The sequence below is a fragment of the Oncorhynchus tshawytscha genome, linkage group LG08 (genome assembly GCF_018296145.1).
Source record: "Oncorhynchus tshawytscha isolate Ot180627B linkage group LG08, Otsh_v2.0, whole genome shotgun sequence".
Classification (NCBI taxonomy): Eukaryota; Metazoa; Chordata; class Actinopteri; order Salmoniformes; family Salmonidae; genus Oncorhynchus; species Oncorhynchus tshawytscha.
In genome coordinates, this window is record NC_056436.1 from 7,797,432 (window position 1) to 7,810,421 (window position 12,990).

Below are 12,990 nucleotides of genomic sequence, written 5' to 3' on the forward strand. Positions count from 1 at the left end.
GCAGAGTAAATGCTAGAGATAGTTTATGACTGTTGAGGTTAATTAAAAAGTCAATTCAATCTGTATTGCTGTTGGTGTACAAAACATTAAGAACACCTTCCTAATATTGAGTTTGTCCTCAGAACAGCCTCAATTCATCAGGGAACGGACTCTACAAGGTGTCGAAAGCGTTCCACAGGGATGCTGGTCCATGTTAATTTCAATGCTTCCCACAGTTGTGTCAAGTTGTCTGGATGTCCTTTGGGTGATGGACCATTCTTGATACACACGGGGAAACCGTTGAGCGTGAAAAACCCAGCAGCGTTGCAGTTCTTGACACAAACCGGTGCGCTCTGGCATCTACTACCATACCCCCGTTCAAAGGCACTTAAATCTTTTGTCTTGTCCATTCACCCTCTGAATGACACACATACAAAATCCATGTATCAATTGTCTCATGGCTTAAAATCCGTCTTTAACCTGTCTGTGGATTTATCAGGAGACATCAATAAAGAGTCATAGCTTTCACCTGGTCAGTCTGTCATGGAAAGAGCAGGTGTTCCTAATGTTTTGTACACTAAATATATAATCCACTGTTTTTCTGTTGGTGTCAGACAGCAGTATATAATCCACTGTATTTCTGTTGGTGTCAGACAGCAGTATATAATCCACTGTATTTCTGTTGGTGTCAGACAGCAGTATATAATCCACTGTATTTCTGTTGGTGTCAGACAGCAGTATATAATCCACTGTATTTCTGTTGGTGTCAGACAGCAGTATATAATCCACTGTATTGCTGTTGGTGTCAGACAGCAGTATATAATCCACTGTATTTCTGTTGGTGTCAGACAGCAGTATATAATCCACTGTATTTCTGTTGGTGTCAGACAGCAGTATATAATCCACTGTATTTCTGTTGGTGTCAGACAGCAGTATATAATCCACTGTATTTCTGTTGGTGTCAGACAGCAGTATATAATCCACTGTATTTCTGTTGGTGTCAGACAGCAGTATATAATCCACTGTATTTCTGTTGGTGTCAGACAGCAGTATATAATCCACTGTTTTTCTGTTGGTGTCAGACAGCAGTATATAATCCACTGTATTTCAGTTGGTGTCAGACAGCAGTATATAATCCACTGTATTTCTGTTGGTGTCAGACAGCAGTATATAATCCACTGTATTTCTGTTGGTGTCAGACAGCAGTATATAATCCACTGTATTTCTGTTGGTGTCAGACAGCAGTATATAATCCACTGTATTTCTGTTGGTGTCAGACAGCAGTATATCCAACTGTCAACTGGTCAGTTTTCTGCTCTGTGCTGTCGTCCATGTGATTCCCAACCAGCGGGAAGTTGGCCAATCCACAGAGGGTATTTGAGAAGACCCATGACATACTATAAGGGTACTTGGGGCAGAGCAGGATACAGTTGGTCGGTACTGTAACCTAGAAAGTTTGGGTACCACTGCTATAAAGTACTCTGCAGAAGAGGAGCTTCCGATCCCCTCCTCTAGTGTCTCTCTTGAAGCCTGTACCCCCCCGTTCTCCATTTGAGGTAATCCACCATAGAAAGCGGTTTTGATCCAACAAACGAGGAGAGGATAACCTGAATTCTCTCCCTTTCTTTCCCTATATAATATACAGCCCAAGGCCTATGAGACCTCCAGCAGGTGGAACCCTCCGTTAGCCTCTCGTTGTGTCTCTCTCTTCCTGGTCTGGACCAGGGTAAAGACCAGAGCGGACAGAGTGTTCCTTCCCAGGCCCAAACCCCCGCGGGTTACACTGCGCTCCATGTAGCTGGAACACGATTCGCGGCTCCTCATGAAGTACGTCTTGACGTTCCCCTGCCGCTCGCTCACACCTTTCACGTAGATCTCCCCCCTCAGCTCGCGAACGAAGCCGCGCTCCGCCAGGACATGACTGGTACTTTCTGGGACCTGGGATACACACACGCACACACACACACACACACACGCATGCACACGCACACACGCGCACACACACACATAGACACGCGCGCACACACAGGCACATGCACACACACCCACACACACAGCACATTAACCCACATATTAACACGCCAAAGCCAAACCTCTGTTACACACCCACCCACACAGTCCTACCTGTATACGTCCACTGACCCCGGTGCTGTCCATACGGCTGGCCAGGTTGACGGTCATTCCCCAGATGTCATACTGAGGTTTAGTGGCTCCTATCACCCCAGCCACCACTGGACCGTGGGCTACGCCTACAAACACAGGTCAGAGGTCAAGTTGTGTGTTTGCATGTGCGTGTGTGTGTGTGCGCGTGTGTGTGTGTGTTCTCACCAACACGGAGCTGAAAGCTGTTTCCAGAGTGTGTGTTGATCCGTTTGAGCGTCTCCTGCATTTCCTGGGCAAACAGCACCAGCTCACTGAGGTGACGCCACTCATCACCACACTCCTACAACACACACAAACACACACACACAGTGATCATTTTACTACTCATACTAAATTCAACTCAAATGTAAAGTCAAAGTCCTACTCTGAACAGAATGAGGCCAGGTGAATAGAAGACACTAAACAGGGTCGAATTGAAGGCCGACAATTCAGGAAGTAAACTGAAATTCCAATTCGATAATTGAAAAAAGGGCATTTATGTTTAATGTCTATTCGATAAACTGAAAACTTTATTTTTGTATTTTAAATTCAAATCACTTTGAGCCCAACCCAGAGGAGTCCAACCCAGAGGAGCACAACCCAGAGGAGCCCAACCCAGAGGAGTCCAAACCAGGAGTCCAACCCAAAGGAGCCCAACCCAGAGGAGTCCAACCCAAAGGAGCCCAACCCAGAGGAGTCCAAACCAGGAGCCCAACCCAGAGGAGTCCAACCCAGAGGAGCCCAACCCAGAGGAGTCCAACCCAGAGGAGTCCAACCCAGAGGAGTCCAACCCAGAAGAGCCCAACCCAGGGGAGTCCAACCCAGGGGAGTCCAACCCAGAGGAGTCCAAACCAGGAGTCCAACCCAGAGGAGTCCAACCCAGAGGAGTCCAACCCAGAGGAGCTCAACCCGGAGGAGTCCAACCCAGAGGAGTCCAACCCAGAGGAGCCCAACCCAGAGGAGCCCAACCCTGAGGAGTCCAACCCAGAGGAGTCCAACCCAGAGGAGTCCAACCCAGAGGAGCCCAACCCAGAGGAGTCCAACCCAGAGGAGCCCAACCCAGAGGAGTCCAACCCAAAGGAGCCCAACCCAGGGGAGTCCAAACCAGGAACCCAACCCAACGGAGCCCAACCCAGAGGAGTCCAACCCAGAGGAGTCCAACCCAGAGGAGTCCAACCCAGAGGAGCCCAACCCAGAGGAGTCCAACCCAAAGGAGCCCAACCCAGGGAGCCCAACCCAGAGGAGCCCAACCCAGAGGAGCCCAACCCAGAGGAGCCCAACCCAGGGGAGCCCAACCCAAAGGAGCCCAACCCAGGGGAGCCCAACCCAGAGGAGCCCAACCCAGAGGAGCCCAACCCAGAGGAGCCCAACCCAGAGGAGCCTAACCCTGTGACACTAAGAGGGCTGACCTGTTGATCAGGGGAGAGGCCAGAAGCAGCCATGTAACAGCTGCCAATGGTTTTGATTTTCTCAATGTCCTGGAAATATGTCTCATCTAATAACTAGATACAGAGACAGACAAACAGCGAGAGGCAGTGAGAGACAGAGAGAGAGAGAGAGAGAGAGAGAGAGGCAGAGAGAGAAACAGAGATAGATGGAGAGAGAGACAAACACAGAGGGAGAGAGAGAGACAGAGAGACAAACACAGAGGGAGAGAGAGACAGAGAGAGAAACAGAGAGAGAGTGAGAGAGGCAGAGAGAGAAACAGAGATAGATGGAGAGAGAGACAAACACAGAGGGAGAGAGAGAGAGAGAAACAGAGAGAGAGAGAGAGGCAGAGAGAGACAGAACCAGAGAGAGAGAGAGAGAGAAAGAGAAAGAGAAAGAGAAAGAGAAAGAGAAAGAGAAAGAGAGAGAGAGAGAGAGAGAGAAGGAGAGAGGTGGATATTAGAAAACAAAGTAATTGTATGCTGGTAACATATCACAGAGAAACGATGTGTGTAGATATGATTCTAACCTCGTCGAAGTCAGCTATGATCTCATTGAGAAGCCTTAGACACTCCACATCCTGATGGATCAACTCTTTCTGTTCATAGTAGTCTGTAAACCCCGGGATGGACGCAAACAACACCCCCACACGCTCATAGGACTGGGAGTACAGATCCTACACACAAACACACACAAGTTAACATCAAGATGGCCTTCTCCAGAACTGAAGACGGAGACCCAAACAACACCCCCACACGCTCATAGGACTGGGAGTACAGATCCTACACACACACACACACCTCATTGTGGCGGTCTCTCTCTAGGAAGTGCTGTGCAACGTGTGAAGGCAGAATGTTGAAGAGTAAACACTCATTATGTTCCCTCAGCTCCTTCATGTCCTCCACTTCCTGTCTGGCCTGCAGACGCCACAGGAAGTCCAGCCTCGCCGTCGCCTCCAACTGGACAGGAGGGGAAAAACAACCATCACATGCAGTAGTGTTGGTGAAGGGAGGGGTATGGAGGAGAGGGGACGCGTAGGGAGGAGAGGGGAGGAGTAGGGCGGAGAGAGGAGGAGGAAGAGAGAAGAGTATGGGAGAGAGAGGAGGTGTAGGGAGGAGAGAGGAGGAGTAGGGAGGAGCCAGGAGGAGTAGGGAGGAGAAGGGAGGAGAGGAGGAGGAAGAGAGAAGAGTATGGGGAGAGAGGAGGAGGAAGAGAGGAGGAGTAGGGAGGAGACAGAAGGAGAGAGGATGAGTAGGGAGGAGAGAGGAGGAGGAAGAGAGAAGAGGAGGAAGAGAGAAGAGGAGTAGGGAAGAGAGAAGAAGAGTATGGGGAGAGAGGAGGAGTAGGGAGGAGAGAGGGGGAGGATTGAGGAGAGAGAGGGAGGAGGAGTACAGAGGAGTAATAGAGAGGAGGGAGGAGAGAGGGATTAGTAGAGAGGCAAGAGGAGGAGAGAGGAGGGACGAGTAGGAAGGAGTAGCCAGGAGGAGAGAAGAGGCGTAGGGAGGAGAGAGGGAAGATAGAGGAGGAGTAGAGGACAGAGGAAGAGAGAGCCCATGTCCTACCTGTCTACTGTTGTAAATTACAGCCACCACAAACATGACCATGAGCAGGACACACACATCCTTCCTCCTCAGGTACTGCTGCCTACAAGGGACAGACACAACCAGACAGTCACCACACACACACCCACCCACCCACCCACCCAGGCGGTCACCAGTGTGTGTGTTTATTCAGTACCTGGTGTTTTCAGAGGTCTGGCGTATAAACAGTGTGTGGTAACTGACTTCTATGAGGTACGTGTAGACAGTTATAGCCAGAAGTAACACAGCTAGCTTCAGTAGACAATGCAGCCTGAAGAACACAGCACATGACACCATGGCAACCACCCCACTGAAAACCAGGAACTACAGAAGACAGAGACAGAGACAGTCACAAAAGGGATTAAAACCTTCTTGACCAATCTAAATGTGTGTGTGTGTGTGTGTGTTACCTCAGGGTGTGTACAGATGTTGACAGGCCAGGACCAGGTGTGCTGCTGGGAGCTGCTTCTGTTGTTAGGGTCCATCTCAGACTCTACACACCACAGCTAGAACACACACACACACACAAACACACACACACACAATCAATCATACCGCTACTTCAAAACAAGTTTATAGTGCAGCCGAGAGGCAAACCTTCATGAAAGAACAGATTGTATAATGGTTTGAGGATACAGAACATACTGGTCATTGTGTGTTATCGTTGAGGGTACAGAACATACTGGTCATTGTGTGTTATCGTTGAGGGTACAGAACATACTGGTCATTGTGTGTTATCGTTGAGGGTACAGAACATACTGGTCATTGTGTATAACAATAAACTCACTATATCAGATGAGGCCACTCCAAAGTTGATGATAATAGCGGTGAGCGTGAGTAGTGTTCTGACAGTCTTGGTTTCGTTGATCCAGCAACACAGGAACTGCAGCGCTAGAGGGCTCTGTTTAAACTCTTCAGCTAGGACCACCACCAGCAGCAACACATACACACACACACACACTCCAAACTGAACCAGCATAGGACACAGTCTGAGAGGTGGGTGGGTGGGTGTGTGTGTGTGTGTGTGTGTGTCAGTTGGAGAGATTGAGGATGGAGAGGGGAAGAGAGAAACAGGGAGGAGGAGGAGAGGATCAGACGACGAAGAGAGAGAAACAGGGAGGAGGAGGAGAGGATCAGACAATGAAGAGAGAGAAACAGGGAGGAGGAAGAGAGGATCAGATGATGAAGAGAGAGAGAAACAGGGAGGAGGAGGAGAGGATCAGACAATGAAGAGAGAGAAACAGGGAGGAGGAGGAGAGGATCAGACGATGAAGAGAGAGAAACAGGGAGGAGGAGGAGGAGGAGAGGATCAGATGAAGAAGAGAGAGAGAGAAGCATGTGAGTGGTAGAGAAAGATTACTCTAAAGATCTTTAATAAATGAAGTAAAATAAAATATCATACTTCTAATTAAATAAAGAACAAACCTTGCGGCAGGGACGAGGGTCTGTGCACCCATGAGGCAGAGGAGCATGATGAAGGAGCAGACCAGGTTTGACTTGAACATCTCATCACGCATCTGGGAAAACTGAGAAGAGAGAAACATCCCTCAATTATACCATCCATCAACCCATCCACCCACCTCCCCATCCATCAACCCACCCCCCTACCCACCCATCTACCCACCCATCAACCCACCTCCCCATCCACCCACCCACCTCCCCACCCATCCATTCATCATTAAATCAACATGATTGAGTGAAATACATCGGCAAGTAAAAGTATGTGAGCCCTTTGTAATTACCTGGATTTCTGCATAAATTGGTCATCAAATTTGATCTTGATCTGACATAATTATTGTATTTTTCTTGTCTATATTGAATACATCATTGAAACATAGGTTGGAAAAAGTATGTAAACCCCTAGACTAATGACTTCTCCAAAAGCTAATTGGAATCAGTAGTCAGTTAACCCAGAGTCCAATCAATGAGACGAGATTGGAGATGTAGGGTAGAGCTGCCTTGCCCTATAAAAAACACTCACACAGTCTGAGTTTGCTATTCACAAGAAGCATTGCCTGATGTGAACCATGCCTCAAACAAAAAGAGATCTCAGAAGACCTACGATTAAGAATTGTTGACAAGCATAACGCTGGAAAGGGTTTCAGTCCACGGACAAATTGTCTTTAAATGGAGAAAGTTCAGCGCAGTTGCTACTCTCCCTAGGAGTGGCAGGGTAGCCTAGTGGTTAGAGCGGTGGACTAGTAACCTGAAGGTTGCAAGTTCAAATCCCCGAGCTGACAAGGTACAAATCTGTCGTTCTGCCCCTGAACAGGCAGTTAACCCACTGTTCCTAGGCCGTCATTGAAAATCTGTTCTTAACTGACTTGCCTAGTAAAATAAAGGTAAAATAAATTTAAATTTAAATGAAGGTAAAATATAAAAAAGGAGTGGCCATCCTGCAAAAATGACTGCAAGAGCACTGTGCAGAATGCTCAATGAGGTCAAGACTTACAGAACTCTCTGGAACATGATAACATCTCTGTTGATGAATCTACGATACGTAAAACACTAAACAAGAATGGTGTTCATGGGAGGACACCACGGAAGAAGCCACTGCTGTCCAAAAAAAACATTGCTGCACATCTGAAGTTTACAAAAGTGCAACTGGATGTTCCACAATGTTCTGTGGACAGATGAAAATGCAGTTGAGTTGTTTGGAGCGGTTCACACCAGACATCCCAAGAATATTGCTGAACTGAACCAGTTTTGTAAAGATGAATGGTCCATAATTCCTCCTGACCGTTGTGCAGGTCTGATCTGCAACTACTGGAAACATTTGGTTGAGGTTATCGCTGTTACTAAATCCAAGGGTTCACATACTTTTCCCACCCTGCACTGTGAATGTTTACACGGTGTGTTCAATAAAGACATGAAAATGTACAGTTGTTTTTGTGTTATTAGTTTCAGCAGACTGTGTTTGTCTATTGTTGTGACCTAGATGAAGATCAGATACAACGTTTACATATTTATGCAGAAATCCAGGTATTTCCAAAGGGTTCACATTTTTTTCTTGCCACTGTAGCCTACATATCAAGTAATCAACTGTGTGTGTTTGAGTGTGTGTGGCCCTTAACTTGTCCTCTGTGTGTGTTTCTGTTGCGGGCCCCTACTTTGACCTCTGTGTGTGGTTCTGTTGCGGGCCCCTACTTTGACCTCTGTGTGTGGTTCTGTTGCGGGCCCCTACCTTGTCCTCTGTGTGTGGTTCTGTTGCGGGCCCCTACAGTTTAAAAGTTGCGTCATACTGCAGCACACCTTGCGGACTGCCGCAGAGTAGTTTGGCAAGTTATTTAAATGTCAGCCATTGTTGCCATTAACGCTAGTTAGTGCTAGTTTGTGTTAGTGCCCCTCTCTCAAACTAGCACTAACTAGCGTTAATCTTTGAGAAGCATCTTTGAGAAGCATTTGATAGCCTTCAATAGTGGCTGTACTAGAGAATTTAAAACCTTTTTTGTAAGAATATAGTATATGGGATTGATTTTAAGAAATGTTGCATAATTAATTTGATTGACATTATGTCTCTATTCCAAGAGAAACGACACCCTCAGGGTTTCCATTAGGATTGAACGGAAAATATGTCGCTGTACAACATGACGGTCGGGAGTAGGATACAGTACTAAGAGCATAACATCTCCACACCCTAATTGTATAATTCTAGTCTAACCAATACCCAAACGGCGATTCAGTGAAAATACAAATCTCTTTGATTTATCAAGATCAGTCCCCATGCTTGTCTCAGAGCAGCGCTAAATGGTGCTAAAATAGTTGTAGGCTATTGCTTCTAACTTCAATATGCTTTTTAAATAAATAAGACCTACACCACTTTAAGACCTACAGCACATTACTCAACACTAGTATGACGTGACTCTCTGCCAATAATTACATTTAGAGGATTGGAGGATTCTAAATTCATATCGAAGGGGCATTTTCCATAAGGATCTGAGAGAATATCTGAGAATATCTAAGGGGCTTTTATATAATTTCATATAATTCTAAATTATTTTCTAATAATAAATCGTTTTGTTTAAAAAAAAATGATATTTTGGAGATTTCGTTTTCATTCACCTAGAGTGAGTGAGAACAATATCATTCTTGAACATGGGGTGAGACATTCTCACTAATTTGTAAAAAAAAAAGCTAGTTTTTTTATTTAGAATTATAAATTTCTGTTTTTAAAGGGAGAGAAACCAAAAGCCACCTTATGGGTCTCCCAGTGGTGGCCGGCACGGGTATCGAACCAGCATCTGTAGTTTGCTCTGCGACGCAGTGTCTTAGACCACTGTGCCACTCGGGCACTGTACAACGCGACCCGGTCGGGAGTAGGCTATAGGACTAAAGTAAGAGCAAAATAATCATACTAATTCCACACCCTAATTGCAGTCTAAGTTTCTCTTAGAATAAAAACCTTAGTGGAACAACAGCTTAAGTAAATAATACTGAAGTCCTGCACAATTATCAGTCCTATTTGGTTTATGTCGCTCATTCACTGTCAGTTAGAGACACAGTAGTGCCTTGGGACCCAAAAGCATAATCAGGTCTCTAACTCTGACTCTGCTTCTGTTGTGGGCCCCTACCTTGCCCTCGATGTGTGTGTCCTTGAACTCCTGTGTGAAGGTGGTGATGTGTTCCTGTCTCATGCGTTCGCTGCTCCGGACCTCGATGGCCCGGCGGATCCTCTTGTTGACTTCACGCGTCCCCGTCCGCTGAGCCGCCAGCTGGTTAGGTAACTGGGCCAGAGAGCCGTTGCTGAAGGTCGCCAGGATCTGGTCAGGGGTGAGAGGTTAGAGGTCAAAGGTTAGGTAGAGGCCAGACAAAGAGGATCTATAACTGACAATAGACTCTCTAACAATAAGAATAAATGTCAGCAAAGGTAGAAGGCAGGTGGGAGGAGGCTGGAGGCAGGTGGAAGGCAGGTGGGAGGAGGCTGGAGGCAGGTGAAAGGCAGGTGGGGAGGCTGGAGGCAGGTGGAGGCAGGTGGGAAGGCAGGTGGGGAGCTGGAGGCAGGTGGAGGCAGGTGGAAGGCAGGTGGAAGGCAGGTGGGAGGAGGCTGGAGGCAGGTGGGAGGAGGCTGGAGGCAGGCGGAAGGCAGGTGGGAGGAGGCTGGAGGCAGGTGGAAGGCAGGTGGGAGGAGGCTGGAGGCACGTGGAGGCAGGTGGGAGGAGGCTGGAGGCTGGTGGAAGGCAGGTGGGAGGAGGCTGGAGGCAGGTGGAAGGCAGGCGGGAAAATTCTAGCCAATGAGCATTCAGGCACAAAATTGCCTTTCTCAAAGTTGCCAGGATGCCACATGCGTCCACATACAGTATATCAGTACAGTCGTCATAACCTAAGAATTATAAAACTTCTATTTGATCAAATAAGCCTCACATAATTAGCAATTCGAGTATATGTTGACCAAATTCGACACTCTCTCATTGTTCTCCATACCAACAATCCCCAATTCAAACTTCTTAGCTCTTAATTTTCGCACTGACAGATTTTGGGTCGCACTCTTCCGCTCTGAGGTAGAGGGTAAAGGTTAGGAGGCAGGGTTTAGAGGTCACCTACACAGTTCATTCCGATTATGTTTCCAAACGGCAGCTCAGTACTCCAGCCAACATTAAGGGTGTCATCTCGACTGGGCCGGCAAGCCTTCTTGGCAGGAGCCTCTTCCATGGGCGTGTGGCGAATCAGGAACGTGTCGATTTTGTGTTTCCGTAGAAACTCGTTCCTCTCGTGGCCACGCCCCTCTTCCGTCTCGTAGACCCCGCCCAGACAGTCCAGCGTTGCCCGGGAGATGTGGATACGGCCCGGCACCCCTCCTACCTCCAGCATGTTAGCGATGTCCACATCCCAGGACCACACGTCAAACTGCCACTTCTGCAGCCCCAGCACCCCACACAGCACTGAGCCAGAGTGGACACCGATACGCATGTCCATCTCATGTTTCAGCTCCCTTCGCACGTACCTACAGGTCAGCAAGGAGAGGCAGACTGTCGAGAAACCCAATCTACTAGGAACATACAATATTATAACAATATTAATGATTTACAGATTAAAGTTGGGGTGAAAGGTTTTGATCATGACTAGTGTGTGTGTGTGTGTGTGTGTGTGTGTGTGGTTGTGTGTGTTTGTGAGTGTGTTTGTGAGTGTGTATACATAGTTGGTTGCGTGTGTGTGGTTGTGTGTGTTTTGTGTGTGTGTGTGTGTGTGTGTATACATAGTATACATAGTTGGTTGTGTGTGTGTAGTTGTGTGTGTCTGTGTGTGTACATAGTTGGTTGTGTGTGTGTACATAGTTGGTTGTGTGTGCTTGTGTGTGTGATTGTGTGTGTGTGTGTCTGTGTGTGTACATAGTTGGTTGTGTGTGCTTGTGTGTGTGTGTGGTTGTGTGTGTGTGATTGTGTGTGTGTGTCTGTGTGTGTACATAGTTGGTTTTGTGTGCTTGTGTGTGTGTGTGGTTGTGTGTGTGATTGTGTGTGTGTGTCTGTGTGTGTACATAGTTGGTTGTGTGTGTGTGGTTGTGTGTGGTTGTGTGTGTGGTACTTTATAGTGCTGATCATGGAGAGGCCCATCTCCACACAGCAGCGAGCGTGAGCTGTCTCTGGCTCTGGCACTCCTGACACACAGTAGTAACAGTCCCCAAGGATCTTGATACGCATGCAGTGGTGCTCCTACACACACACACACACACACACACACACATACACACACACACACATACACACACACACACATACACACACACATACACAAACACACACGCATATACACACGCACACACAAATGAAACATACTCTGATTGAATTTCATGAATTTCTTACTGAGTTCAGGATAACATGACCGTACGGTCTCACCTCAGCCAGGCGGTCGAAGCGTCCAAACAGCTCATTGAGCGTCCGGACCAATTCCTGAGCCGACAGGACCATGGACAGAGACGTGAAGCCTTTTATATCAGCAAACAGAATACTGCAAAGAAAGAGAGAAATATATTACACAGGACAGACACAACACAGACTAGTACTGGAATGACAACAGATTGCAATGGAGACAATGCTTTTCAGTCCAGGACTTGAAAACCAGCTTCCTGCCCCTGGATCAAGCCTGTGTGTGTGTGTGTGTGTGTGTGTGTGTGTACTGTAGTGTGTGTGTGTGTGTGTACTGTAGATGTGTGTGTGTGTGTACTGTAGATGTGTGTGTGTGTGTGTGTGTACTGTAGGTGTGTGTGTACTGTAGATGTGTGTGTGTGTGTGTACTGTAGATGTGTGTGTGTGTGTGTACTGTAGATGTGTGTGTGTGTGTGTGTTCTGTAGATGTGTGTGTGTGTGTTCTGTAGATGTGTGTGTGTGTGTACTGTAGATGTGTGTGTGTGTGTACTGTAGATGTGTGTGTGTGTGTGTGTACTGTAGATGTGTGTGTGTGTGTGTACTGTAGATGTGTGTGTGTGTGTGTGTTTACCTGACGTTTTTGTACTGGTGAATATAAATCTTGTGGAACTGCTGTGACATCAGGTCATCATCCATGTTGGACATGTCAGCGATCATCTCCAAGGCAACGAACCGCGGAATGATGGAGTTCACCAAGCGCTCCTGAGGAGGACAGGTACCGTGTGACTCTCTCAACAGGTGTAGAAACTAACAGTGAAATGCTAACTAACGGGCCCTTTCCCAACAATCAGTCAATCACCCTGTGATATTGTTTGTCTGTCTGTCAGTCACACGGTCTCCACCTGTCTCTACCTGTCTCCACCTGTCTCCACCTGTCTCCACCTGTCTCCACCTGTCTCCACCTGTCTCTACCTGTCTCCACCTGTCTCTACCTGTCTCCACCTGTCTCTACCTGTCTCCACCTGTCTCCACCTGTCTCCACCTGTCTCCACCTGTCTCCA

General features: G+C 47.4%; 1 protein-coding gene across 1 annotated transcript in view; it reads right to left on the reverse strand.

The window, feature by feature from the left end:
* Positions 1 to 1,156: 1,156 nt before the first annotated feature.
* Positions 1,157 to 12,990, reverse strand: part of si:ch211-132f19.7 (adenylate cyclase type 8) — a 46,161-nt gene continuing 34,327 nt past the window's right edge. Inside the window, exons 6-20 of the mRNA XM_042326233.1 lie at positions 12,561 to 12,691; positions 11,960 to 12,071; positions 11,649 to 11,776; positions 10,671 to 11,070; positions 9,701 to 9,889; positions 6,555 to 6,655; positions 5,917 to 6,118; positions 5,287 to 5,453; positions 5,112 to 5,193; positions 4,350 to 4,508; positions 4,079 to 4,225; positions 3,531 to 3,623; positions 2,308 to 2,422; positions 2,104 to 2,228; positions 1,157 to 1,917 (exon numbers count right to left, since the gene is read on the reverse strand). Coding sequence (XP_042182167.1) covers positions 1,633 to 1,917; positions 2,104 to 2,228; positions 2,308 to 2,422; positions 3,531 to 3,623; positions 4,079 to 4,225; positions 4,350 to 4,508; positions 5,112 to 5,193; positions 5,287 to 5,453; positions 5,917 to 6,118; positions 6,555 to 6,655; positions 9,701 to 9,889; positions 10,671 to 11,070; positions 11,649 to 11,776; positions 11,960 to 12,071; positions 12,561 to 12,691 — 2,436 coding nt within the window. The 3' untranslated portion in view covers positions 1,157 to 1,632. The remainder of the gene's footprint in view (positions 1,918 to 2,103; positions 2,229 to 2,307; positions 2,423 to 3,530; positions 3,624 to 4,078; positions 4,226 to 4,349; positions 4,509 to 5,111; positions 5,194 to 5,286; positions 5,454 to 5,916; positions 6,119 to 6,554; positions 6,656 to 9,700; positions 9,890 to 10,670; positions 11,071 to 11,648; positions 11,777 to 11,959; positions 12,072 to 12,560; positions 12,692 to 12,990) is intronic.